Source organism: Struthio camelus, chromosome 24 (assembly GCF_040807025.1).
Source record: "Struthio camelus isolate bStrCam1 chromosome 24, bStrCam1.hap1, whole genome shotgun sequence".
Taxonomy (NCBI): domain Eukaryota; kingdom Metazoa; phylum Chordata; class Aves; order Struthioniformes; family Struthionidae; genus Struthio; species Struthio camelus.
The window spans coordinates 3,933,159-3,959,485 of record NC_090965.1 but is presented as its reverse complement, the minus strand read 5'-3'; the positions used below and the strand labels follow the sequence as shown (position 1 = coordinate 3,959,485).

At 51.2% G+C, this 26,327-nt stretch overlaps 3 protein-coding genes across 14 annotated transcripts; 2 read left to right on the top strand and 1 right to left on the bottom strand.

Moving 5' to 3' along the window:
- Positions 1–115: 115 nt before the first annotated feature.
- Positions 116–5,288, top strand: LOC104139244 (tetraspanin-18-like). Of its 6 annotated transcripts, XM_068918130.1 has the most exons (8): positions 118–769; positions 1,334–1,459; positions 1,703–1,897; positions 2,512–2,586; positions 2,933–3,031; positions 3,278–3,457; positions 3,749–3,832; positions 4,527–4,805. In XM_068918130.1, exons 2-8 carry the CDS (start codon positions 1,403–1,405, stop codon positions 4,656–4,658), a joined length of 822 nt encoding a protein of 273 aa, XP_068774231.1. In that variant the 5' UTR covers positions 118–769; positions 1,334–1,402; the 3' UTR covers positions 4,659–4,805. The 6 variants fall into 6 exon arrangements, 4 of the variants coding, with proteins under 4 accessions (XP_068774232.1, XP_068774231.1, XP_068774230.1 ...); XM_068918131.1 differs by having other exon boundaries at positions 116–1,459; positions 1,766–1,897; XR_011136114.1 differs by having other exon boundaries at positions 118–1,459; positions 3,300–3,457; positions 4,527–4,633.
- Positions 4,959–10,509, bottom strand: UBE2T (ubiquitin conjugating enzyme E2 T). 2 transcript variants are annotated; one of them, XR_011136115.1, is made up of 8 exons: positions 10,436–10,509; positions 9,585–9,697; positions 8,667–8,736; positions 7,955–8,060; positions 7,337–7,435; positions 6,793–6,876; positions 5,351–5,430; positions 5,115–5,250 (listed from the first exon to the last, which is right to left on the bottom strand). XR_011136115.1 is itself a non-coding variant. In XM_068918132.1 (7 exons), exons 2-7 carry the CDS (start codon positions 9,691–9,693, stop codon positions 5,125–5,127), a joined length of 594 nt encoding a protein of 197 aa, XP_068774233.1. In that variant the 5' UTR covers positions 9,694–9,697; positions 10,436–10,477; the 3' UTR covers positions 4,959–5,124. The 2 variants fall into 2 exon arrangements, 1 of the variants encoding a protein (XP_068774233.1); XM_068918132.1 differs by lacking the exon at positions 5,351–5,430 and having other exon boundaries at positions 4,959–5,250; positions 10,436–10,477.
- Positions 10,510–10,761: 252 nt separating this feature from the next.
- LOC104139242 (cryptochrome-1-like) lies at positions 10,762–25,652 on the top strand. 6 transcript variants are annotated; one of them, XM_068918095.1, is made up of 13 exons: positions 11,054–11,124; positions 11,227–11,380; positions 11,857–12,018; positions 15,155–15,627; positions 16,621–16,737; positions 18,536–18,683; positions 19,282–19,422; positions 20,259–20,429; positions 20,593–20,733; positions 21,297–21,448; positions 22,540–22,637; positions 23,231–23,341; positions 24,543–25,652. In XM_068918095.1, exons 4-13 carry the CDS (start codon positions 15,215–15,217, stop codon positions 24,638–24,640), a joined length of 1,590 nt encoding a protein of 529 aa, XP_068774196.1. In that variant the 5' UTR covers positions 11,054–11,124; positions 11,227–11,380; positions 11,857–12,018; positions 15,155–15,214; the 3' UTR covers positions 24,641–25,652. The 6 variants fall into 6 exon arrangements, with proteins under 6 accessions (XP_068774200.1, XP_068774195.1, XP_068774197.1 ...); XM_068918099.1 differs by lacking the exons at positions 11,054–11,124; positions 11,227–11,380 and adding an exon at positions 10,762–11,027 and having other exon boundaries at positions 15,248–15,627; XM_068918094.1 differs by lacking the exons at positions 11,054–11,124; positions 11,227–11,380 and adding an exon at positions 10,762–11,027.
- Positions 25,653–26,327: the final 675 nt, after the last annotated feature.

Below are 26,327 nucleotides of genomic sequence, written 5' to 3'. Positions count from 1 at the left end.
TTGGGCCAGCCGCGGGGGAGGGCCGCGCCGCGGGGAGGCGCTCTAGCCCGGGGGGGGGGGGGGGGGGGCTCGCTGGCCTCGCGCGCGGCGGCCGCCCCCCTGCGGGCGCCCTGGGGTGGGAGAGGGGGCGCCACCTCCGGGAGTCCCGTGATGGCGGCGGGGCCGGCGGGGGCCCGGGAGGGTGCAGGGGGGGCCCCCACCCGGCGGCGTGACCGGGGAGCGAGGGGACAGACACCCGGGCCTAGTGCTGCCGTGGGGCCTGCGTTAGGGGGGGGCAACGGGCCCTGTTGCCATGGCAACGCGGCCTCGGGATGGAGCCGTCCGGCCAGGCCTGGGCCCGCTCGCAGGCTCCGGCCTGGCGGCACCAGCGGCGCCCGCTGCAGACTCACGAGGCTTTCCCCGAGGAGCGGCCGGGCCAACGCACCGAGCAAATGTCCCCAGCAATAATTCATGGCACAGGTCGCCCTCGGCCCGCTGCAACCGGCTCGTCTTTCCACGCTCGCCAAGGGCCAGATTTAATTACCTCTGCTAACGACAGCCCGGGGCCGGGCTCTCCTGCTGCCCTACATCCACCTCCTCGCACAATGGCGAATCCTGTTCCCCCATCAATCATTCATGGCCCCGCCGTTGGAAGGGGTTTCTCGGGGGGCTGCACCCCCAGGAGCGGGGGGGGGGTGGCGGAAGTTTTTCCAACCTTTCTAGTGTTGAATAGTCGCAGGCAGCCCCAGAGCAGGTCAGAGGCATCCGGGCCACCCGCTGCCCTTCTCGGGTGAGTGATGATGTAGGGTTCGAACCGTTTTGGGGAGCAGCGGGGTGAGGGCAGGCAGACGGACTGTGCTGTGGGGCTGGCGAGATGCTCTGGGCATGTGGGTTTCTGTGGGGCTGTGCTTCGTCCCTGGGGAAGCCAGGGGGCCCGCAGGGCTCAGTCCCTTTGTGGGGATGCTGTGGCTCAGCCCTCTCTGCTCCTGGAAATCTTAAGTGTGGATTTGGGGGCTCTCAGCACCCACACGAGGCACTGGCTCCATTGGGGCACTCAGGAAGGGTGCAGCACCTTTCCACGCACGGGGCCGCTGCTGACCCCACGGCACCCTGGTTATCGCTCCCCCATGTAAGGAGCCGGGGCTGGAAAAGGAGATCTGGTGTGTGCCAGGGCAGAGCTGGGAAGCGTGGAGGAGGTTTGCAAGGAGACAGATTCCTCCCAGTCCTTTCCCAGTGCCTGTCCCCATCCCTCCCCTCCATGGTGGCAGGGGAGGTCCCACATCCCACTGGACCTGGGATGCAGGATAGGTGCTGGGACCGGCTGCGGGCCAGGGCTCTGCTCTCTCCTCTTCAGGGACGAACACCACCGCCGTGCTGCCGTCTGTCTGCAGAGTTGTGACCGTCTCATCCCCTCAGTGTCCCCATGGGTATTTTGAGCTGCATAAAGTACCTGATGTTCATCTTCAACGTGCTGGTGTTTGTGAGTCCACCGGGGCCCGGTGGGATGGGTGGAGGGGAGCTGGCACCGTGCCGTGCCTGGAGCCAGAGATGGCTGATCCCACCTGAGGGGAGCCGGTGCACGACACTCTGGTGTCTGTCAGGCTCAGGGATGGGTGGCGCCAGTCCAAGGGAGGTGACCCCAGGAGATGTTAGAGCATCCCCAGTCCCCTGTGGGGTAGCTGGGGCTGGTCCCTGCTCCCCGTGACCGTGGCGTGTCCTGCAGGCTGGGGGGACGTGCCTGTCAGGTGTGGGGGTCTGGGTGGCTGTGGACCCGGCTGGTTTCCAGGACATCGTGGCCACCAAGGCCGTGCTGAGTGCAGGCGCCTACCTTCTGCTGGCCGTGGGCATCGCCCTCTCGCTTCTGGGCTTCCTGGGCTGCTTCGGGGCCCTTCGCCAGAGCCGGCTGCTGCTGCTGGTGGTGAGTGAGGGGAGTTGCTTGGGAAGGGAACGGCGGGGTGCAGGGAGCCAGGCGGGCAGGGTGCCGCTGGATGTAGGGTGTTACGGGATGCAGGGATCCAGGGGATACGGGGTGTTGTAGGATGCAGGAAGTCGCAGGACTCAGGGCAGCCCCACATGAGCCAGGAGCCTGGTGACCCCCAGCCTGGCCCCATCGTACTCCAATCCAGCCCCCACCTTGTGAGACTTGGAATTTAAAACCCAGGGGATTTTATAAAGCCACTCGTTGGGTTCATTTCTCTCTGAAGCTGCTGGCTTGCCCCATGCAGTGTCCGAGCTTTTCACCTTGATGGTGAGGGCTAGAAACCCCTTTCTGAGGGAGGCGCCACAATTTCTTTGGTGTCCCCTGACTCTGGCAGCTGGCGCTCGTTTTTAAAGCTTAGCCTTGCAGCTGTGGTGCTGAGACATGCATCTGTCCCCACAAACTGCACACTGGTCCCTGCTCCCTTTGCTGGTCTCAAAGGCACCGGGGAGGCACACAGGCAAGGATGGCTGCAGAGGCGGAGAGGAACAGCCGGAGCGAGCCGTCCTTGGGGTCGGGCTGGTTTCTGACCCCTCCGTCTTGCTGCCTTCCAGTTCTTCATCCTCGTGAGCCTCGTCTTCGTCACGCAGCTTGTGGGGGCTGTCCTCTTCCTGGTGCACTGGAAACAGGTACCATGCCCTTACCCTGCTGTGGTGCCCGGCATGGCCAGCCCCATTCCTCCCTGCATTAGGCCATGGGGCATGGTCCTGAGCCCGCCAGGAACTGGCCAGGGACTGGGACCAGTGCAGGGATGTCCTGCCTCGCCCTCAACTTCATCACTAGCACCCTGATGCAAGCCTGAGCCTGGCTGGCCCAGCCTTATGGAGGGGATGGATCCCTGTGTCCCCTTGGAGAGGTGACTCCCTGCCTGGTGCAGCGCTGGTCAGGGGTGGGTGAGGGCAGGTGCGCGGCCCCCTGTGGCCCCCGTCTCTGGCGCTGGTCCCATGGCACCCGCAGACAGCACTAATTCTGCAGATCCGTCCAGAGCTCTTCCTGTCCGAGCTGCGGAGGAACTACTGTGGGGATGAGGACACCAAGGTCTTCTCCACGGCCTGGAACACCCTCATGATTACGGTGAGCGGCCGGGGGGCACCCACCAGGCTGCCCAGGGATGTGAGGCACCCATGGGCCCTGCTGAGGCCCACCAGCCCTCAGCTCAGGGGCACCCTGAATGTGGGGACCAGGCTCATGGACCCCAGACAGACACCGAGCTCCCGCTTGGCTTTTCCCCCTCCCAGGATGCCCTCCCTCCGTCACCTCCCTGAGTGAAGGCCCATTGTGTGTCGACAGCATGTTGATGGCATTTCCCTTCCATTTCAGTTCTCGTGTTGTGGCGTTTTAGGGCCTGAGGACTTTGGGAATGGATCCCGGTTCCTGGAGCTGCACCCGGGGATGCCCTGGCCGCAGGCATGCTGCACCCGGGACGGGCTCCTGCAGGCAGGCGAGCTGCTGGGCTGGGAGCAGTGCCGGGAGAGGAGCCCTGGCTACATTCATGAGCAGGTAGAGCCACATGGGCACCCGCCCTGCCCTGCCATGTCCCTGGCCTCCCCAGCGCTTCCCTGACACGTGCTGATGGGACACCACTGTCCTCTGCCCCTGAGCAGGAGCCCGGTGCATTACCTGTGCTGTGGGTCTGCAGCCCAACAGCTCCCCAAATCTCTGGCTCATCCTGTCCCACCGTGGTGCTCTCCCACATATCCTGATCTCCCCCAGCCCCCTTGGTGACTCTCTAAAGCTCTGCAGCAGGCGAGAAGTGCCATGGAGTCCCTAAATCATCCTCCTCCACCCTAGGGCTGCTTCTCCACCATCGGCAGGACCTTGCTGAAGTACACCTCTGTCCCTGGGGCTTGCAGCTTGGCCGTGCTGGGCATCGAGGTACTGAGCGAGGGATGGGGCTGATGGGAACGGTACTGGTTATAACCCAGGACAGGGTGGGGAGCAGGTCACCCCACATGGGCTCTCTGCCAGGAGGGTAAGGGACAACGCTCTATGCCTGCAGAGGGACCGCAGATCTGCTCAGGCAGGACCCACCCAAGCCTCTAATTCCCAGCACCACAGCCATGAAGTGGGTGCACCTACAGTGAGGCTGTCTGTGGGGTATAAAGCTCTTGCCCAACTCTCCTGCTTGCTGGGAAAGAGCTGGATAAATGGAGGGATGGCTCCAGGACTGAGGGAGGGGGGGAAGGTTTATTTTGCTCCTGCAGCACAGGCCCGGGGCAGGGGGTTGCTGCTCAGCAGGCTCTCTGCAGAGCTCACAAGAGCTCAGAGGTGCCCCCTGAGCCACAGCTTTTACTGTGCAGCAAAAGGGCAGCTGGTGCGTGGTCCTGCGAGGGGCACAGCCATCACCCCCTGCCTTGATTAGAGCCAGAACAGATGCACAGCTGGGTCCTGTAGTCCTCATGCTGTCAGATTCCAGCTGGCGGCTGTCTCAAGGGGCTGGAGTGTTTGCAGGCTGCTCTTGCCCTGCAACAGGGAGATAACCTGTTCCCCCCCGCCCCGCCCCTCCTTTTTCTTCAGATCTTTGCCATGTTCTTTGCCTTTTGCCTTTATTACAATTTCGACTGAGCAGGACGCTAGGAGCAGGACGCCACGACCGCTGCGGGTGCAGCAGAGACAAGCCAAGTGCTTTGGAAACGGCAACAGGCCAGGACACTCCATTCTCTTGCACATCAGAACACGGCTCTTTAGTTTAGCACTGTAGTTACCTCCTCAGGCAGGCAGAAGCCTGGAGTCCTGCATCTACAGGACACAGGCTAACTTCCTCACAGACAAGCCTGCGGACTTACTAGAGAATTTCCAGAGTTTAACACTACAAAGTAGTTTAAATGCATCTTCTGCTTAGCATCTGCTTTCAGCTTGCTTTGATGCAGGGACAGCAAACTAGAAACTGCAATGGTTGATCCCATTCTCCTTCCTCCAAGAGAAGGCTGGAGATCAAAAGCTGAATTGGTATTTCCAATCTTGCTTTCTTCAGCATGACAAACCAGAAAGAAAACCCATATAAATTAAAGCTGTGTTTTATTTATAAGACAGAACTATTCACAAAAAGCTAGGAAACAGAAAAATGAAACCTGCTACTGCTACATAGCCATTAAGAGGTTGTTATACCTGTGCAAAGAGGAAAAAAAAAAAACAGTGAAAGCAAAGGGCACAGCCACAAAAACCACTTAAGAGTCTAGGCGAGATTTCTTCTCCTTCTTGATGATATTGCTCCCTTTTCTTTTCTGTGGGATAGATTCTTTGGTAGTACTTGTTTCACTTTGGTTTATTTCCTCTTCCAAAGCCTTGGAAGCCTGAGATAACAAGAAATAAAACTACTGGTTTTGAATAATTCAGTTTTACAAGCTATTAGCACTGTTGTGTATTCCTAGTGCTGTGTGGGTGTGTACACACCTTAGAACATCCTGCACTCCATGAAGATAAGAATGATTGTGCTTCCAGCATTTATGCAGTGACTCTTAATTATCCTGCTCCTGGAAATTTTGGGAAGGGGAAGTGAACGGCACATCCAGCTACAGTACTGGAGTCTTCACATGCAGAAGGAAAGTAGAGGGAGAATCTTGGCAGGAAAGGAGGATTACAGTTCTGCCTAGAAGTGCTAGATACATTTATGAGCCAGGTCTCTATGGGGTAAAGATCTCTTCACCTTGTGTCTTTCTAACAATCCACAGGAGTTAACTTGCAAATGTGCTTGGCAGAGTTGGAATAGTGAGCACCAGTCATGGAGCTTTCAGGTTAAAAAACAAAACAAAAAAAAATTTCCTTCTCTCAGAAAGCACATTGTCCAAACGAGGTATAGGGAAAGAAAGCAGCCAGGTAAAGGAAAAAGCCCAAACAGAAGCTTCAAAAGATTTTTTAGAGCAAGTTTTTTCTTGCTTAAATGCAATTTATTTTTACGCCAATCTGTGAGATAGGTCAGGGTGCAAACGGAGACCAAAAAAAAAAAAAAGGAAGTATGATAGCAGGAAGGCTGCACTCTGCTGGGACTTGGGAGACGACTAGTCAGTCTCCTAGGACTAGCTGAGCAAAAGGCACAATGACAGCAGAAAACTGAGTTTGGAAGGAACAGAGCTGAGGCAGAAGCAGGGCTGCAGAATCCCAGGGAAAGGGTTTTGTCAGACCTCAATTCCACTCATCCCTCATTCTTCTTGGGAGACACTGCAATTATCTGTGACTGAACAAATCATTTATTTGGAAGGAGCGAGACTTTGTCCTCCATGCAACCTTTCCCCTTCAGCTGTGGTTGCCCAAATAGTTATCAAAGTAGATTTTCCAAAGGAGACAGAAATCTTGCCTAGTTGGAGAGTCTGGGGAGCAGAAACACCATTTAGCCACTCAGTGGCCAAAGGCAGCAGCTCCACCTGCTGTTACAGCTTACAGGTAATTAGTTGCTGCAGCTCAGCTATTCCCAGCTTGCTGAATATTTGGCTGGCAACAGAAGGCAATGTTACTAGCCAGAACAGAGCTACCTTTGATCAAACGTCCCGAAAAGCTAATACAGGGAAGACGTTGTACAAGTGCCACCCTTCAAGTGCTATGAGAGCCCCAAGTAAGGAACCCTCCTAGCACAGGACAGAAACGAGACACTTCCCTCTCCTCCATCCACAGACTTCAGGACTGACATTTTCAGTCACTACGTCAGATATTACAAAGTGAATGTAATAATCTTAAGGATAATGAAATTAAATACACATCCAAGAACAGAACAGAAGGGAAGGAAGGAAAGAAAGCTGCTGAAGATGGCCTCAAAGTAATTGTAAGAGAAGCAAATTCAGGCAAGAAACTGTTCGCAAAGATTAAGCTATACTCAGCAGAGCAAGCATAGTGTTTCTTACCATCTTTTGCTGACTTGCATACTTCTTAGTCCACTCTTTGGCATTTATCAAGAACAGTTGCTTGTTGTACTTGTACTCTGAGGACTAAACATTAATGAGCAAGACAAAGACAGAGACTTCGTTTAATACAAACATCACGCAGTGCAAGATATGGAGAAGCTGAGACTGAGGTCTGGCTGTAGGACTCCTAGAACTATACTCGAAACACTACAACCACATGACACAAAGCACTGATCCAGCTTTAAAAAAAAAAAAAATCATTTTGCCTGTTTTAGTTTGCCTGGAGAATGCACACTGCTGTTTGGACTAGCAGGCTTGATGGCAAGACATTTCTGATCTCTTTTCCATGGCTGGCACAAACTCCCTATCAATGCCCTGGATACTTCAGGAGAAAGGCAGTCATGTGCCCAGGCCTAATCCAGATCAAAGCTGCTAGCGTGCCAATCCCAGGCGAGCTAAGTGGAAGCACAGCCTAGATCTAACATGCTGTTCCACCCCATTTTGTGCCCACAGCCACAGGAAGGGAAGAGAGGAGATCACATACTATGTCTGCCATGAGAGGGTCATCAGGGTTGGGCTCCGCCATCAGCAGCTGTATGGAGGTCAGCAGCGTGGAGATATTCAGGGAAGGCCTCCATGCACCCTTCACAGAAGCAGGGTGAGAAAAGCAGTTAAAAAGAAACCCGCACACAGGCTACCTAGAGAAACCTCAGGATTTACAGCATTTACCAGCCTCCACACACTACAACAGAGGTGGGAGCCACCTGTGGGAAGCAGAGAACAGTTAAACCCACATGGAAAACACCTGATCTATTCTCAACACCTAGGGTGCAGCCTCTCCAAGGAAGCCCAACTGACAACCACAGGTTGTGTCCTACACATCTGTACTGTGTCAGTATTGGGATATCCAGGCTGTTTTTTCAGAGGCCTCCTAACACCTTTTGGCTCCAATCCTTAAAGCCTTGGAAGCTTACATGGAACAAGGTGCCTGTGTTCCAGTCTCTAAACAAAGGAGATGCCACACACAAACTTTACTCGTGTGTTCCTACGTACATAAGTCAGTAGCAGACAGACATTTAGTAAGGCTTTTACAGGCAAAAAGATAAGGAGTTAATTATCCTCTTCAGGCTCACTTACCCTTGCACAAGTAGCACTATCTTACCTTTGGTGGTAATTTAAGAACATCCAGGCAAATCCTTCCAGCGGAGTCAATGTTAGGATGATAGATAGGGGTCAGAAAGCGAATCTTTGGGGGCTCAAATGGGTATCTATAAAGGATAGAAAAAAAAAAAAAAGGTTCTTTTTATATTTGTATTCCATTTGCCACATCACCCAAGTAATGCCATCATTTTCTTCTCCCAGCCATTTACTAACTGGTGTCCTTTCCCACAAGTTTTTGGAGAAAGCAATGCTATGCCTGACCACTCTGCCTTTGATGCTTTCAGCTGTCTCTGTCTAGCACTTTCTAGGTAGATAGCTCTCCACAAAGAGGCAAATGTGATAGGAGGTTTTCTACTCGTGACTGAGCTACTTTTCAGAAAGCTTTGAAATGATACAGTAAGCTAGAGATCTTATCAAAACATTTTTAGATTGTTAATCACACACCTTGGTGCTTCCAAAGTGAAATAAGCATATTAGCAAACTGAAATAAAAATTACATTCCATAGATGAAGGGCCTCACCTAAAGCTAATCAACACATTCTTTGTGAGGAGGCTTAAGGAAAGATCTAAGCACTAGTACTCTATCTCCAATAAGCTAATTCTGCTTTTTGGCATACTTCTATCAACCATCTTGCATGAGTTAACTTATATTTGAAGGAAAAACACTACTCTACTTCCTTGACTAGAGTAACTTCATGTCACTGCCCACTTACCTTTCAGGAACAAGTATTTCCAGGTTGAATATTCCCTTCTCATATGGCGTCTCTGCACTTCCTAAAATCTCTTTAAAAAACAATATTAAAACACAAGGATTACATTCAAAACACTTGAACTTGTCCAACAATTTCCACATAACACCCAGTTACGCAACTGTAACGCTGCTGAGATCCACCAAAAAAGCTGCCACCTTATCACGAAACCACTCTCAGCTCCATGTAGTCAAAACGGTAGCCTGACCTACAGAGGGTCCAAACAATATTTAATTATAAAAGCTAAATTAAAAGGAATGGGGGAGGACAAGATAAAAGAAAAATCAAGCAAGGATGGGATTGCCACATACAGTCTGCATTACTAGCGCTCAGCTGAGTTATGCTCTGTGCAAGCAAGTGAAAGGCTGGGAGAAGATGTGACGTTTCACTAACTCCTGCTGGCTGAGCTTTTGTCTTCACACTGTGGCCAACTCTAGATATCTTCTCCCTGTTTGCTGCAACGCTTTAAAGCAAGTGCCAGTTTCAACTTTTGAAGGAGAGAAAGATCAGGTTCCAGTCTGCAAGTCATAATACAACAATAGCTAGAAGAAACAATAGAGAACAGAAGCTCAGCACCAACAGGTGGCATTTTGCATAAAGGTAGGAAAACAGTTAGCATAAGGAAGGGTAAAAACATCCAGTACTGCTTCTTTTCATGTTCCTTCTCAAACTCAGAGCCAGAATATGAACTGTTCCTAAGAGCCATAGGCTAAATTATATTAAAAGGAAAGCTAAAAAAGAGCCTAAGCATTTCCCAAGAACTCCACAACTCCATGCAGCCTATAAAGCTTATGCCGCCCCCCCCCCCCCCCCAACAAATCCAGTCTAGCAGTAAATTCTAGCGCATCCCTTACTCAAAGGCCCCACCAGAAAGGTACATACGAGCTCGTAGATCATCTAGCTGGTTTTCGTTTTGCCAGCAGGTAATGCCTGGAGGTGGCTCTGTGGTCAGGAGAGAGAGCTCCCTCTTCAGTCGCGATGCTCTTTGCATTGTGCTGAAATCACAAGAGACTGAATTTTATAGCTGGCAGCGCTGCTGCCCCTTCATGAACAGCATCTCGTATTGAGACGTTTTTAGCTACGGAGAATTAACTCAGGTTTCAAATTTATCCACGCTTTAGCAGTTGCCTTAATGCGAATCCCAGACTCTCACCCCTCTGCGAGGCCGAGCCTGCTCCTAGTGCTCTTCCTGGCACTCAGCTGGAGGGGGGGAACCAAACCCCCCTTCCAAACCAGTCCCATCGCCCCAGGGCCCAGCTGAGCCTAACAGACCCTCCTAGTCCATGACTGCACTTGACACCCCGAGAGGGACTGTCCAGCCCTGGGGCGCCCCTCGCTCCCCGGGGGTGGGCGACGAATTATTGCCCACGGGGCACCCACCGTCCGGCCAGGGCCGACCACCCCCCTCGGCCCCCACCGGTGCCCCCCGGCTCCACCCCCCACCCCGAAGGGGCGGCTCTGCCCCTTCCTCCGTGAAGGGACCCCCCCCCCAATTCCCCCAGAGGTGCCTCAGGGACAGCGATGCCCCTCCGGGCGGCGACACCCCCTTCCCCCAGGGCCTTCCCCCCCCTTCAAGGAACCCGGAGGCCCCCTGGGGGCTACCGACCCCCCGCACCCCCGCCTTAACGCTGCCAGGAGTCACCTTCTCCCCCCTCGGCCGAACCAGCACCCCACGGCCTGGGAGCCCCCCTCAGCCTAAACAACCCCCCCCTCCCGGCCGGGCCCCCCCTCACCCTCGCAGCAGGCGGCGGCGGCGGCGGCAGCGCGCGGGAACGCCAGACTCTCCACCCCCCGCCCCCCGCTGCCTGGCAACGGCGGGACCCCCCCCGCCCCCTTTCACGGCGCTGATTGGCCACCAGAAAACCTCGCCCCCCCCCGAGGCGGTCGCTCGAATTCGAAGGGAAGGCGCGCTGCCATTGGAGGAGCCGCGCAGGCGGGCGCGCTAGCCACGCCCCCAGGGCCGGGCCGGGCCGCGGAGGGGGCGGGACGGGAGTGGGGGCGACCGCGGGGGCCTGTGAGAGAGCCGGGCAGGGGGCGAAGGGAGGGTAGGGGCGGCCGCGGGGGCGTGTGGGACAGTGGGGGAGCGGGAGCGGCCGCGGGGGCGTGTGGGACAGTGGGGGAGCGGGAGCGGCGGCCCCTCACCCTGCCCGCCCCAGTCAGCCCCATAAACGCAGCGAGAAAGCACCCCAAGCACCCGCAGACCGAAGGAGCGCTTCGGCCCCGGTGGCCAGCCGAGCGCGCCCCGCCCCGCCCGGAGGCCCCTCCTCTGCCGCGATGAGCGGCCGGCGTTGCGTAAGCTCCCGCCGCCGGCCCCCCGGGGAGGAGGTAAGCGTCCACCGGGGCGGGGGAGGGGGGTTAATCCGGCCGTGAGGAGAAAGGTGCCCCGAGGCCCGGGCAGCTCCCGGCCTGGCGGCGGCCTTGGGTGACCGCTCTGCCCGACCCCTTCTTCCCCCCCTCCCCGTTCCCGACGCCCTCGCGCGTCCGCTTCCCCGGGCGAGGCGACTGGAGGGTTTTCTCTTGGCAGACGCCGCCCGTCAGCGTTGCGTCGCCTTCGCCTGCCGCCGCGAGATGAGTAGCTTGGAGGTGTTAGAGCAAAGGCAGCCTCGGGTCTGACCCAGTACCCAGCCTGGGTTTATGTAACCCCGTTAACACAGAAATGCATTCTGTTTCAGGGCCAGGTAAGGGATTGTTTGAAAGCCGGTCAAATTAGAAGACAATCGAACGGCTTCATGGTGACAGTAATTAAGCTTCAGAAGCCCAAGCACGCGGTTTCGGGTGCCACTTGCAAAGCCAGCTGGCCGACACGCGCCTCTATAAAGCTTTATAACTGCAGCGCTGTCCCTTCCTCAGTGGGCAGTGGATTTAACTAAATAAACTGGAGGACAGAGAGCGTCCACAGAGGGAATTTTTTTTTTTTAACGTTGAAGCTTTCCTTCCTAGAGGAGCCCGTAGGCCCCGCTTTGTACGCGGCCGATCTTGCTCCGTGGGCTCGGGGAGGCAGCCGGCGGGAGGGCTGGGAGCGCTCTGCCATCCTTCTCCTCTATCAGCGATTGCGCAAAAGCCTTGAGCTGCTCAAAACACCTCTATGCGTGCGTTTATGCACCGATATTTAGGCATGTTTAAACCTGGCTGATGAATTTCCCAATGCTTGCAGGACCGGCGAGGCTGGATACAGACGGTGATGCTCCGGTGACCGCCACATCCCTCCAGTGGACCTCTGCGTACGGAGGGAAACACTTCCCGGCGGGAGAGGTGCCATCAGTCCTGGTGGGGTTTCCCATCCCAGCGGGTCGGGCGGCTGCCGGTAACCCGCAAGGTAAGGCTCAGCCTTGCGATTCGGGCTGTTCCCTGCTCTGTGTCGCAGCGCGCCTCTCCCAAACTGTGTGGCTACGTCCAGTGCAAGGCACGTTTTCCTCGGAGTTGGCTGATTTTCAGTTAACAGAGGTAACGCAGGCACGGCCGGGGGTCGGCCCGCTCTTGCTGAGCGAACAGCCTCCTGCCGCTGGTTCGCTGCGAGTTAGAAGAACAACTGGATAAATCCTAACTGAAGGTGACTGACGACATCTGCTCCACCTTCCCCTCCATCACCCCCGGCCCAGGGGGTCTTCCCCTTCCTCCCGACGAGGCAGCCTGTTTCTGAGGGCCCCCGCGGGCTCCTGGTGCGGTGTTGCCTCTGGTGTAGCAGCCTCATTTCTGACTGTCCCCACCGGTGTAACAGCCTCGTTGTCGACAGCATCGCCTCTGGTGTAACGAGCCTCGTCTCTGATGCCACCAGTGGGCCTGCGCACCCAATCCCTCCTCGTTAACTCCCACCGCCGCCCTGGGTCCCAGCTCATCCCCTCACCAGCGTGGCCCAGCACAGCCCCGCTCACCAGTGTGGGACCCCCCACTACTCCTGGCCCCTGCACCAGTACCACCCATTACCCCCAGTCCCCTGCACTGGGATCCCCCAGAGCTGCCCCTCACCTGCCCCCTGGGGTCTCCCATCACCTCCAAGCCCTCTGAGCCCCCAGACCCAATGGCCCCCCTCACCCAGTATCTCCCAGTCCCGATACTGGTGTGTCCCCATGGCACTGCCCTGTCCACCCTGCAGGTAGCGCTCCCCCCACCTCTGGCAGGTGGAATGGTCCGAGCGGCCCGGCTGGAGCAGCACGGGTGGCTCCATTCCCGCAGGGCAGGGATGCCCCCGGGGTGGCTCCGCGCAGAGGCCCCACGCTTCGGGCAGCGCCGAGGGCTGTGTGGGGCTGTGACACCCTGGGCTCGGAGTGGCCACACGTAACGTGTGGCGCCTGAGTTCAGGTTTGCCCCCTGAGCTGTGGGGGCCCATGGGGCCCTGTGCTTGGGGCAGCCCCATAGGCTCTGCAGGGCCCCAGGCTTAGGGTGGCCCCATAGGCTGTGTGGGGCTGTGAGCTGGGGGCTGCCCCATAAGCTATATGAGGTTGCGGGGCTCCGGGCTTGCGGCAGCCCCATAGTCTGCAGAGCCATAAGGCCAGCTGATGCAGGCGGGCTGCTGTGCCCCTGCAATGGCATGCCAGGGACTGTTTTAGCGCCTTTGCTGTGATTTGTTACCCAAAAACGCTGGCTGGCTGGGTGCTGAGCACATGGGAAAGTCACCTTGTTTTTCCTGTTCTTCTGCAACAAAGGGGTGGTGCCACGGCAGGGTGGTACCATGGTCTCCTCCCTGGAAGCCTCAATGCCGGAACCAAGGCTCAGCACAGAGCTTCCTGCAAAGCCCAAATCCCCATGCTTGGCTGTGTGCTGCGCTGCTGGGCTCTTGCAAGCCTGTGAGTTTGCGGGTTTAGGTTATTGGGAAGTTGCAGTGCGCTGCATCGTGGCTTGGGAGCGCAATTGGGTTTGTCTCAGTAATGCTGATGGTGGTGTTTTGGGAAGAGGGCAAGTCAGATCATCTTTTAGGAGGCTGGTAAAGCTGTTGATTATGGGCTGAGCAAGTCACCTATTTGGGCCATTTAGGAGGGTGTGAATAGCGCAATTTGGCTGGAAGAGCTGAACTGGATTAGAGAATATTGTTTGTTTCTGTGCTGGTCTAATCCCTTAATTCTTGTTTGCCTGGTAATGCTAAAAATTAGAAGCAGGTGTGAACACCACCTCGGAGATGGGAAATGAGCTTCACTCCTTGCACATGGCCACAGAGAGAACGTGGAAGAGAGCAGGTTGGGAAGGATGTTGGCACATCGAGGCTTTGGCACAAACCCAAGGCGCTGGCTGAGCTAGTCGTGTCTGCTGCCGTTTGCTCTGACTCCATCACTCCATGAGCAGGGCAACGAGCAGCTTCTCAGACTGAGAGCCAAGGTCAGCCCTCCTGCAAGTTTCCTAAACTCAGCTGAAACAGTTCAAGGGGAAATTAACGTATGTTAATTCCTACATCAGCCTTATCTTAGAAAAGTGGTAGTTTTGTACAGTTATTGTTATGTAGCTTTGCCACAGGGAGAGGAGAGCTTTTCGCCTGAAACTTAGAGGCACAGAGTGATCTCCTGGGGCTAGGAAGAGTGGATAAAACCAGTGGGAAACTGAGGCTTATATGTTTCTTTGGGCTTATGTGTTTGATGGATTTTTCCTCTGAGCTGCTCATGCAGGTTTTGCAGCCAGCCAGGATAGCTCTCCTTAAAACAACTTAAAATCTTGTTGATGGGATGGAGAACGTGATGTGTCACTTGGTGAGAAAGTGGCAAACCTGAGCTCAGGACAGGACCTTCCTCTCACAGCATATGTTTTCCAGCCAGCATCCTGAGTAAGAAAGCGATGTTGTCAGAATAGCAGTATGTGCTCCTGTATCAGTGTTGGGCTGTGCTTTGCTTTTTGTTATTTCACCTTGCAGCCTTACTGCCGCGTAAAGTGAGCAGACGTGTCGTGCCTTTCAGATCTGCCTCCTGCAGCAATCCAGAAAGGCGCTTTGCTCCTAGGGCGAGTGCTACATCGGGTCTTTGATGGGATGAAGGCTCCTGCAGAACTGTTCTCCCTGTGAGCCCATTGTGTGCAAAAGGCAGCAGAGGTTCTGCAGCCACAAGGCTCTTTGTTCTTGAATCATCTTGCTGTGGTCTATGGAGAGTTTGCTGACAGATGCTGCAGGCCCCATCAGCAATGATGTTTCAGAATGTTATTGCAGTAAATGCAACTCCAGCAGCTCTGTCTGTTTTGATTCCTTCCTTCTGGTGAGCACTATCAGCACGTAATTGAACGTTAGGGTTTTAATTTTGGGGCTTGAGTGATTCATTTGGTGAAGAACTGTTTTCTGTGCAGCTAGGTGGTGATACAGTTGCTGAATGGTGGGACCTGGCATGTAGGTATGTGATGGAGGAGGAGCAGCTTGGTCCTGTTTCTGCTTTTCTCTCTCATGAAAGTTTGTTACAACGCAGACCAGACTTGCGATGGAAAGGACTGAGAATTGTTCAGAGCTCTGTTTCTAATTGCTAATTGACCTTGTTCTTTAATAGTGATTGGGAATCCCAAAAGACAACAGTTTCTCTTTTAAGAGATCTCAGAAAGACGCCAGGATGCCACATCACACCATTCATCTTTTCCGCAAGGGACTTCGGCTTCATGACAACCCAACGCTGCTGGCTGCGCTGGAGTCCTCAGAGGTTGTGTACCCTGTCTACATCCTGGATAGAAAATTCATGACGTCGGTGATGAACGTAGGGGCTCTGCGTTGGCATTTTCTGCTGCAATCCCTGGAGGATCTGCAAAAAAACTTGCTACAGCTGGACTCTTGCTTACTGATTATTCAAGGAGAGTACGAGTCTGTTCTTCGAGATCATGTCAAAAAGTGGAACATCACACAAGTGACTCTGGATGCGGAGATGGAACCATTTTACAAAGAGATGGAGGCCAACATACGAAGTCTGGGAGAAGAGTTGGGGTTTGAAGTGCTTTCTTTGATCGGCCACAGTCTTTATGATACCAAACGGTACGTGATTGCCTCATACACCAAGGAGGTGTCTCAAGGAAAGTTTATTTTAGATTTAACAACCATCAGGGAGAAAAGGCCAAGCATTTTGTTCCTTCTAGATCCTCATGTGTTCCTCAGAAAGCAGAGTTCTCTGTGATGAACCTGGTACTGCTTGCTGGAGAACTTTTGTGTGTTGATCTGCTAGAAGGAATTGTGAGAGGTTTTGGTGGGTTGCACAGGTGTTAGCATGTTGGGCTGTGATTTGAGCTAAAAGAGTTTGTTAATTTTCCCATTTTGACAGTTTAACTCACGTCAAATCCTAACATTAGCTACCCTTTTAAAAAGGGTGGAAGGAAGAAATTCTTCAACACGTTTAACAGGATTTTAGATCAATTTTTAGATCGATTTTTGTGTCCAGTTTTTTGGATCTTTCTAAACAACTTTCACTGAGGTCTGCATACACTTGGATCCAAGATGCTATTCAGACCTGAATGACTGAAGACACTGAAATTAAGAATAAGTGGGAGGTAATCGGTAATAGTTAAACCATTCTTAACATTCTGGTCCTGGAAAGTCCCTAATTCCTGTGAATGAATGGATGCGTGTGACTCGCCCTGTTAAATTCAAGCAGCCTGCATGCATGCGTGGTTGCTCGCATGGAAGAGTATTCACAGCCGCGAGCCTGTTCTTTGCGATCCAACTGCTTCTGGCAGCCTCAGATGCGTTGTGCGCTGTGTAGGCTGCTGCTCTGAGTACGTTTGGCAGAACAAAGCTGCCCAGCTGAGGCCGTGGCTGGGCTCCCAGTTGCGCATTTGCTATCTCAAGTCTTGAGAGACTCTCTCAGAATGGGTGTACATTCACCCAGGGAAGTTTTACTTGTAAAATGTGTGACTTCTGTGTTCACACCCACAAACTGGGGCTGTTCCAGCCTGTGCTGTTGCCTTCCTATTCACTGACAGCTCTGGTTTCCTTCTTGGCTTATATTATCATGAAAAATGGTGTTTTATTTAGGATTTTGGACCTGAACGGTGGGACTCCCCCATTAACATACAAGAGGTTTCTTCACATTCTGTCTCTGCTTGGGGACCCTGAGGTGCCTGTCCGAAACCTTACAGCTGAAGACTTCCAGTAAGTAATGCCGAAACAGCAGGTACTTGCTCTCTACCTGAAAGAAGAGCTTTGACTAAATGATAATAGGGTGGTTTAGATGTTATGCTGCGTTATTTTTATGCATGGTGGGTTATAGATTTATACGTATAGGCAATATGAAGCTACTGCTTATCCTATAGGCTTCTGCTAGTGGGAGGGGAGAGCAGAAGAGAGGTGACAATGTCCAAACACTTAAGGTTTTGTGAAGCACATTTAGACAAACTTTTACAGCTATGTAGAAGTTTAACAAAGGAATGACTAATGAATCATGGGTTTCTTTCTTAAAGGCATTCTCTAGCTCCCTCACGAATCACAGATTCAAGGCAGGAATTGGATGGATGGTTATGGTTTGCTACATGTGGGAAGTTCAGTGGAATAATCATGCGGTTCCCTTCTGGCTTTTCCTTCTCTCCTCCCCTCTCCTGTATGGGAAGGAGGGACCCAGCTCATGTCTTCCAGGACTTAAAGAAGCTCCAAGTCAAGGATATTTTATGTTTTAGGTCTGCATGAGGAGAGGTTAGTGATTCAAAGGGAGGAAAGATCAGGGTGGGAGAGAGCTGGCCACTTGGGCTGGGAGTGCAGATACTGGAGACTTCTGTGTCAGGTGCTTCCTGCGTGAGACACCTCAGCTCTGTGTTGGTAAGCTAGGCTTTAGACCTTCCAGTCTTGAGGTTTCCTATTAATTCCTGAATGCTCAGGAATGCTCTTGGATGCCAAGTATTGGGATAGATCAGTTCCTGGAATTTCTTGCACTGTTTTTTTTTTCCCCTAATGTGTTTATTCCCACATTTTTATTTTGTTAACTGTTGATGAGAGTTAAGTGGTTCACATGCTTCCTAGCACTGGCATAACACAGGCCTGCCATGAGAGCTGCACTGGCCCCTTCTTCTGTAGGTGTCTGCACCAGAGCTGAGCTCCATTTTTCCAGGTGAGTGGAAAGAGCTCTCTTAGTCTCTGATCTCATTCATGGTCTTGCTGAGAAGTCTGGATGCTGCCAACACTCTCCTGACCCTCCTCTTCTCTTCTGTCTTTTGCAGGGGGAAAATTGCACCTTGGTGCTCTTCCAGCCTCACAGGAGGCAGAGGCCTTGGAGAAAGCTCAGCAGCTGTGGCTGCAGAAGAGAAGTGGGGGGAATGCTCTAAGCCACAGGCATAGGAGAGCAAGGAGCCACTGGCTGGGGCTGGGAGAGCCCCCACCTTGGTTAGGAAGAAGCAGCTGGGGCGGTGGCACAGGTTGCTGCTCTACCTTCTTCCCTGTGAAACCTCTCCCAGAGCACACGGGAGCTGGAGCAGGACAGGCCCTTGGAGACGGTGCCGATGTCCCGTATTTATGTTAAGAGTCTGGGGGGGCTCTTAGCTCCCTTCCAGAGACAGGTGAGGCAGCTGGGGGAAGCTGGACAGAAGGTGCCTTCGAGCTCCTGGAGGCAGAGCTCTGTGCAGATGGTCACTCTGACCAGTGCCACTTTGTTCCTCTTAGCTCAGTCTGGCTAGGACCCAACCTGGTGCTCTGGCCTTTCATGCCACAGCTTTTTCTCATGCTTGGCCCGGACCCAGCTGTCTCGGAAGGTCTGTCTTCATTCCTGCCCCTCTAAAGGGTTAAAGAATGAATTCTTTGTTCCCCAAGGAAAGTTTCTGGGGTTTCCGGCTGTATTCTTGTTCCCTTTGCTCTAGCTGTGCTGTGACAGAGGAGATTTCCTTGGCATGTGCAACGGGCAGGGGTCTACCTCCCTCTTTTGGTTCTGATTCCCTCTTTGAAAGAAGCCTTCCTTTCATATTAGGAGATGTAGGCCCCCTGATCTGTGCCTGGCTGAGTGTTACAGGGTGCCTCTCCCCGTGGATTTGAAGATCCCCCCAGAGAACCTCTCCCCCTGGAAAGGAGGGGAAACTGAAGGGCTGCAGCGCCTGGAGCAACACTTGATGAACCAGGTCAGTCCTGATTTTATGTGGGTGATGCTAATGGCTCTGGGCTGATTCAGGTTAGTGTCATCCTCCCTCCTACGTGTGGTTGTGTCTGGACTTCAGGAAACCACTCAGCCCTGGAGCCATTTCTTCTGTCTCTAGCTGAGGTTTTCCCTGCCAGGGCTTAGCTCCCGGCAGGCCAGACCTGCCTTGGCACTGGCTGTTTCTAAGCAGACGTTTTACCTGCTCCTAATTTCATAAAGTGTGAAAGATCTTCAGGGTGGTCCTGTTTTATCTAGCGAGCTATTCCCTGCCTTACAAAATCAGCCAGCTCTGAGGAGAACAGCTTTATAGCACCTGTGGATTGGATGCAGCCTTGAAGCTGGCCTCAGAGGAGGTTGATGTGTTTGGAGATCCTGGAAGAGGATGGCAACGTGGCCTCAAGATTTTGTTATCCTTGAGGGCAGTGTTTGCTGGAGGCCTGGGTGATAGGACTATTTTCCGTGCCCAGCACTGAACAGATCTCCATGACGAAGAAGCCAATAGCTGAGCGCTCTTTCCTTTTTCATTGCTGGATGTGTGTCCCCTTGCACTGCTTAAACCTGGATTTCTGTTTTTGTTTTAGGGCTGGGTGGCAAGTTTTACTAAACCAAGAACAATTCCAAATTCGCTGCTTCCAAGCACCACAGGCCTGAGCCCATATTTCAGTTTGGGATGTCTGTCAGTTCGCACCTTTTTTTATAGATTGTCAAACATTTATGCTCAGGTAAGAAAATACCTTGTCATAGTCAAGCAAATGCAACACTCCTACACATCTGGCATGTGATGCTAGGATTTAGCACTCGCGTTATTTTGGTAGAGACCTGGTGCAAGCAAAAATGCTGCCCTACTAATGTCTTCTCACAATGTCCTACGAAATCTGTGAAGTGGCTTTATAGGTTTTGTGAAACACCTGTAATTGTATAGGGCTTTTCCCAACTAAGTTCTAGAAATGTGATAAATAGGGAGCACTGAGAGCTGGAAACAGCAGGGAATCCCAGGAAAACTCACCTAAAATAAAAGCAATTCAAGGTGTCTGCCTGGTGTTTAATGAGGTTTTTTTTTAATCAATTTAGTCTGTTCAAGCAGCTTTGTTTATAGAAAGTGTCTGTTTTCATCCTATGTTTTAACTATAGTATAAGCCAAAACCAGATTCTGAAAACTTGATTCTTAAGAAGAAAGTATGTTTTGAACCATCCCATGAAAATGTCACTCTGAACCTCAGAGAATCTCTGAGACGTGGCTGAGCCGCCTGAATTCAGCTAGCCAAGCAGTTAGTATGTTGATAAATACATGTTTGGTTTAAGAAAAAATTGCAGTGTGATTCTGCCTTGGAAGGTGGATTGAGAATGCTTGAGGAAATGCTAAGGTCTAGCAGAGTTCAGCTTTCTCTGCAGAAAGAGTTGCTTTAGATCTTGGGTTCTTTGGCTTTCATGGTAAAGTGCTGTAAAGCCTGTGATGTAGTTATATTCATCTTTATTTTATGGGCCTGGTAGGCACAAAATAAGTGGAATTGCAATGATATGTATGAACTGAAGCTTTGATCTTGTGTGTCTTTTGCAGTCCAAACACCACTCTCTGCCCCCGGTGTCGCTCCAAGGGCAGCTTCTGTGGAGGGAATTCTTCTACACGGTGGCATCAGCAACACCAAACTTCACCAAAATGGCTGGGAACCCCATCTGCCTTCAGATCAATTGGTACGAGGATGCAGAGAGGCTCCACAAATGGAAAACGGTAACAAGACGCAGTGCCACAACTGCTACGTTTTGGTTCAGAGCTTTTCCATTACCAGAGATTGTTCCCTGCTGGCTTTTTGAGATGGTGCTTACAGCAGTGCACAGGAGACTGGTGTAACGAAGGTCGGTGCAGGAGGGCTGATGTTTCTTTCCTGCCTCAGGCTCAGACGGGGTTTCCGTGGATTGACGCGATTATGACCCAGCTCCGCCAGGAAGGCTGGATTCACCATCTTGCTCGGCACGCTGCTGCCTGCTTCCTGACGCGGGGGGACCTTTGGATCAGCTGGGAAGAGGGCATGAAGGTTCACATCTGTTTTGTTTTTGTTTGTTTCTTTCTTTGCTTGCTTGTTCCCCCTAACCCCTTTTCGCTGTGCAGTTCTCTATTCTGGTTGGTCTTGACAAAATCCCTGCAAAAATGTGAACCTGGCAGTGGGAAGTGGTACTGTAGAACAGTGCTTTGTCACTGTGCATCCCCAGAAATCTCATGGTTTATAAAAACAATACTTCAAAGTCTTTCACTTGGATGGGATTCCTGCTTTGCTGGGTACAGTGATGAGAGGGCACTCCCATCCTTAAGACCCAATGATCTTGGATGACAGTGATATTGGAGACCTGCTCTGTCTGTAGCAGGCGTCAGAGCCAGACCTTTGGGATTTGGGTTCCTCTGTCACTGCGTCCTCCTCGTCTTCCTTCTGGAAAACTGCCTTGCTGGAGCTCGTTCCCTGTGCGAGAGGGATAGCCCAGATCAGCGCAGTGCTGTGCTTTTAGCAGCAAGCTTCTTCCTTCATCTCCCTGTGGCTTTTTGTGATGTAGGCAGCCATTTCAGGGGTATTTCTCTGTTTCTCTTCCCATCCCCAAAATGCAGGTGTTTGAAGAGATGCTTTTAGATGCTGACTACAGCATCAATGCAGGGAACTGGATGTGGCTATCGGCCAGCGCGTTCTTCCACCAGTACACACGCATCTTCTGTCCCGTCCGTTTTGGGAAACGCACAGACCCTGAGGGGCAGTACATCCGGTAGGGAGATACACAACCGCGTGGCACCGTCTGCTCCACTAGTGCTTCCCTCTTACAGCAGGAGCAGACGAACTCAGTCTGCACAACATGCAAACCCTTGTGAAACAGGGGTCCTAGCAATGATCTGTTTTTGTACATAAGGAAACGGAGGCACAGAAGCCAAGAGGCATACCTGTGGTCACGCAGTGACGACTGAGCGGGGAATCGTATCAGTTGATGAGCACCTGTTGGCTCTAGTCCCACGTTCAATCACTGGGCTGACTTATTTTCCTAGATGACTTCTGTGAAACTTTCCACAGCTCCCCCCACTCCAGTCCCTGCTGTGTTTCCTGGACTTTCATTTAAAAGAAACTTGGATTTTGTTTTCCACTCTGCTTTGAGTGAGTCACGCTTGCTTCTAAGCCTCAGTATCCTTATTTTTAGAATGGGAATAATGTTAGTCTCTCTTTGAGATGTGGCTGAGCCCTATTGGTAGGACATGCTATATATGGTATTATTGCAATTATCTCCTTGTTGCTGGTAAAGGTACTGATTAGTCTTTCTCATAAATAGTGGGTGGTTTTGCAGCTGATTTCAATAGGCGTAGGTTGTGTTGATGTCTGTCTGAAGAAGTAGCTCCTTTTCCCCAAATATCCTCCTCCTCATGTTGTATCTGGCTGTGCCTCTTACTTGTTAAGATGAAGCCCATGCTGACGTACCTGACAGATTTGGGCAGGCAATGACTTATTTTGTAAGACTTTATTTATTTATTTTTTTAAATTAAGGAAACTTTAGGACAAACGTCAGTGAAAATGTTGAGAGCTAAAACATTTGGGTAAAGTCAAAATTGAAACAGTATTTAAATCAGCCACTTTATTCTTTGCTTTAAAGTTAACTTTTGGAATATATCACCATGAGGAGATTTCAGAACAGAAAAATAGTTCATTTGTGCAAAATGAATCACAACTTTCCCATGGACTGTGGAAACAATATGATTATCAGGAATTAACATGGCTTAGGTTGCTTTATACTTCTCTTAAATATATGAATATTTGTCTGCAGGACTGTAGAAACAGTAGCTACAGAAACGCTGTATTATTCCTGTTTTGTAGGAAGTACCTGCCTATACTAAAGAACTTTCCTTCCAAGTACATCTATGAGCCCTGGATAGCATCTGAAGAGGAGCAGAAGCAAGCAGGATGTATCATAGGTAATTCTGACACCATGCAAATGAACTTGCTCCGGACAGCTGTCCAAAATAAGTATATGCATGAGATGGAAGGTTCGTGCTTCCAGTGAGAATCATCCATTTATCTTCTAAAATTGATTTATCCAACAGTCTAGCTTCCATCTATTCTCTTATAAAGCTGTTTAGTGGAGTGTGATGGTCTTGCTTCTGCTTCATGTCCGAGGACCATTGGATCACCCCAAGTTGTTGCCTTTGCATTTTTCTTTCTTGGACACTTGGCTGTCTGTAAATAGTATCTGAGCACCTTATGCTTTTATGCTTATTCTAACATACTTTTGAGGACAGGGCAGGGCCCTCATCCCTGTTAATGGATGGGAAACCGAGGCCTAGAGCGTCTAACACAGGGATTTGTCTCTTATAAGATCGCATCTAAATAGGAGCTAGTTGGCCCTGGCTCTTACAGTTCATGGAGAGAGAAAGCCACTTCTGAAGGGTGAATCATGTGGTCTATCTCGGATGCCCCATATTTTAGGAAAAACTGCTTGCTCTGATGCAAAATCAGTGAAGTGGCATTGACTAGTTCTGCAAACACTGCTATTTGCATGTTTAATCAGGTCAAGATTACCCCTTCCCAATGGTGAACCACAAGGAAGCCAGCGATCACAACCTGCAGCTGATGAAACAGGTCAGAGAGGAGCAGTACAGAACAGCTCAGCTCACGAGAGGTAAGAGGTGCTGCAGTGCTGTGTGTTCAGTGTGGTGCAGTGCAGAGGCTATCATTGGGGAACTGATGGATTTGGGGTTAGTTTCATGTTCTGGGACTTCTCTTGGTTACAAACACTAGGCACTGTCGTTCTAGTTATTGTTAAAACGTTTCCCCCTTGGGACACCCAGAGGGATCAGTGTCCCTTCTCTTTTGGCTGCCCTGGTAGGATGGGCGCTCCCTTGTTCCTTCTGGAGGAACGCTTTCCCAAAAGCAGACCTTCTCTGCAACACAGACCTTCTGTAGGTCTGCACAAATGCCCTGCCTAAACCGCAGTTTTGCCAGGCATGTCTCCAACACGCAGAAATCTCTGCAGCCCTGCCTGCACCTCTTAAGCTGGACCTGCTGCCCAGGTGAACCAGAGCATCATTGCTTGTCCTTTTTAACCAGTCTGCCCTGCTCCATGACAGGAAATATTTGAGATTCCCCTTGGCCACAAATGAGTGAAAAGCCCTTAAGAGAGTGAGTCAAGCTTTGCTTTAAGAAAGTTACCTTTTCACCTTATTTTCTAAATGGCTTAAGCATATGTATAGTAAGCTGGTAGTTATCAGATAAGGCTGGAATGCTCAGGAACTCTGGGCGAGCCAGAATTGATTAGGTATTTCCAATCACACAGAAATACCACTTATATGGTGGTACCTACGCTGCTAACGTTGAAATCCTAGACCCTCTGATGAGCTTTGTGCCTCAGAGGAATCCCATGCAGGAAGAGAAGTGGAAACAATACTTTTGTATTTACACAGTATGCCCCAGCAGCCTGTATATGTATTCCAAAAACCCATGGTGCAGCAGCTGATGGGAGTCTCCAAGTATTCCTGCATTGATTTGTATCGTCAGATGGAGCTAATCATTCCCACTCTTGTGAAAATTAATATATCCAGCAGGTTGCAGGCTGGTACCTTCCAGATATGACTGCATATGCTGACAGTTCTCCCACAAGCCCTGCAGTGTAGGGAAGTAAATGTTGCTCTGATTGCTCTTGAAGATATGGAAAGTCAAAGTCTGAAAATAAGAGTCGCCAACTCCCAGTATTGTTTTCGTTGCCTGTAAATTGAAAGCTTTTGCTTGCAAGCTTTGTAACTTCACCTGCTATGTCATTGTTGGCTGTTGCACTGAAGTCGGAGAAAGTGCAAACTTTTATTCTTGCTGCTTTCTTGCCGTAGATGATGCAGATGATCCAATGGAAATGAAGATAAAGCGTGACCACTCTGAAGAAAACGTAAAGAAAGGAAAAATGGCCAGGACCGCAGAACAAACCTAGATCCTGTCAGGGATTACCTTCTGGGAACTGAAGAATAGCAAATGGGGAGAGCCCGAGGCCAGTTCAGGAAACTCGTGTATAGTATCCAGTTGACCTGGACTAACTGTACTCATACTTGGCCCTGCAAATGGTATTTCTTGTCTGCAAACTGACCCCCAACAGAACAGTTCTTTATCTTGAATGTCTTTGTTAGTGCGGTTATTCTGAATGAAATTGTTTGCCTGTAAATGGCATTTGTTGCATATGTTAGATAAATTCAAGTGGTAACTGGTTTTGATAGGACATGTTGCTATAGCATCATTCAAATCCAGTTGATGTTCATGCATCTGTATAAATAGTTGGAAAGACTACTATTTAGCATTACAAAGTGCCAGATGAATGCCAGTTCAAGAATATATGCACATTAATGTTTTCACATACTAGTGTTAAAGGTATGATTTCACTGTCTTGCATAGACAGAGATTTAGGGATTTTCAGATTTGGTTCTTTAATTTCACCCAGTTTGTGCACACAGCAGCCTGTTATGAGATTGTGTGTAGTGCCCATGACTCAAATAGGATTCGTCGTGTACTCTAAGGGCAAGGTTGCAGAGTATCTTGCTGAATTAGGACTGATGTACAACTTCTTTCACCATCTTTAGATGACCCTGCTTGAGCAGGGGGGTTGGACTAGATGATCTCCAGAGGTCCCTTCCAACCTTGGCTATTCTGTGATAACTGTCCTTCCTGGCTAGTTTCTCTAGAACTATAGGATAGTTACATGTCTTACATGAACAAAATAGTAAACATCTACTATTTCATTGAAATGTCTTATTGTGAAGTTTCACAAGAGTGATTATCTTTGTTACGACTGGGGTTTTGGTGGGGGAGGGGAGAAGGGTGGCTTTTTAATCAGTGTGTGATACTATTTTTGCTTTTACAAGAAATAAAAATGGTTTCTGACGTGAAAAAATAAAGGTGTCTGGAGCAATCCATTGTCACAATTGGCATCCATCTGTCCTCTTTGGAAACCTGGAAGCAAGACAACTCCAGTAGCAATCCCATGCGTCTAGAGTGAAAGGGTCCATGGACCCAGTGTAGAAGCAGCACATGGCCCATGTGAGCCAGGAGGTGGCCAAGCACTGCTCCTACCAGCTCATTTTCCAGTGTTGCTGATGAACTGCAGGACCTGTCAGAGAAAAGCACAATGGCAGCAGAGTGGCGCTGCTTGCTGCTTTTGCAATAAACGTAAAAGTGGCAAGAACTGTCACCTGGATCTGAGACACTGGTTGTGTCCTCCCTGCTGTGTCAAGTCTGCATCGAGCTGCTGGAGGTGCTGATGTTGTTGGCATTTTAGCTCCTCTACAGCAAACCTCATGATTGCAATGATGACAGAAAGAAAGGCAGCTACCCAGCCCCGTGATGTGAGGAAGAAGGCCAAAGCAGTACATATTACTTTGGGGAAGGTGACTGCTGCTCTACCTGCTGGCATCCGTAATCTGGGAGGTTAATTGGGTTCCTTACAGTGTGAAATGGAATTTGTTGCATCAGTAGCTGCAGTGCTGTAGCCCAGTGCAGGTGACCTCAGGAATGCAGAGCTGACTGTTGCCTCACATTTTAAGGCATAGTCATTGCTTTCAAGTCCAAAATGGGCTGGCCTTTGGTTACCTAAATCATCACTTCCTTGGAGACCTTTTTGTTGCTTGAGG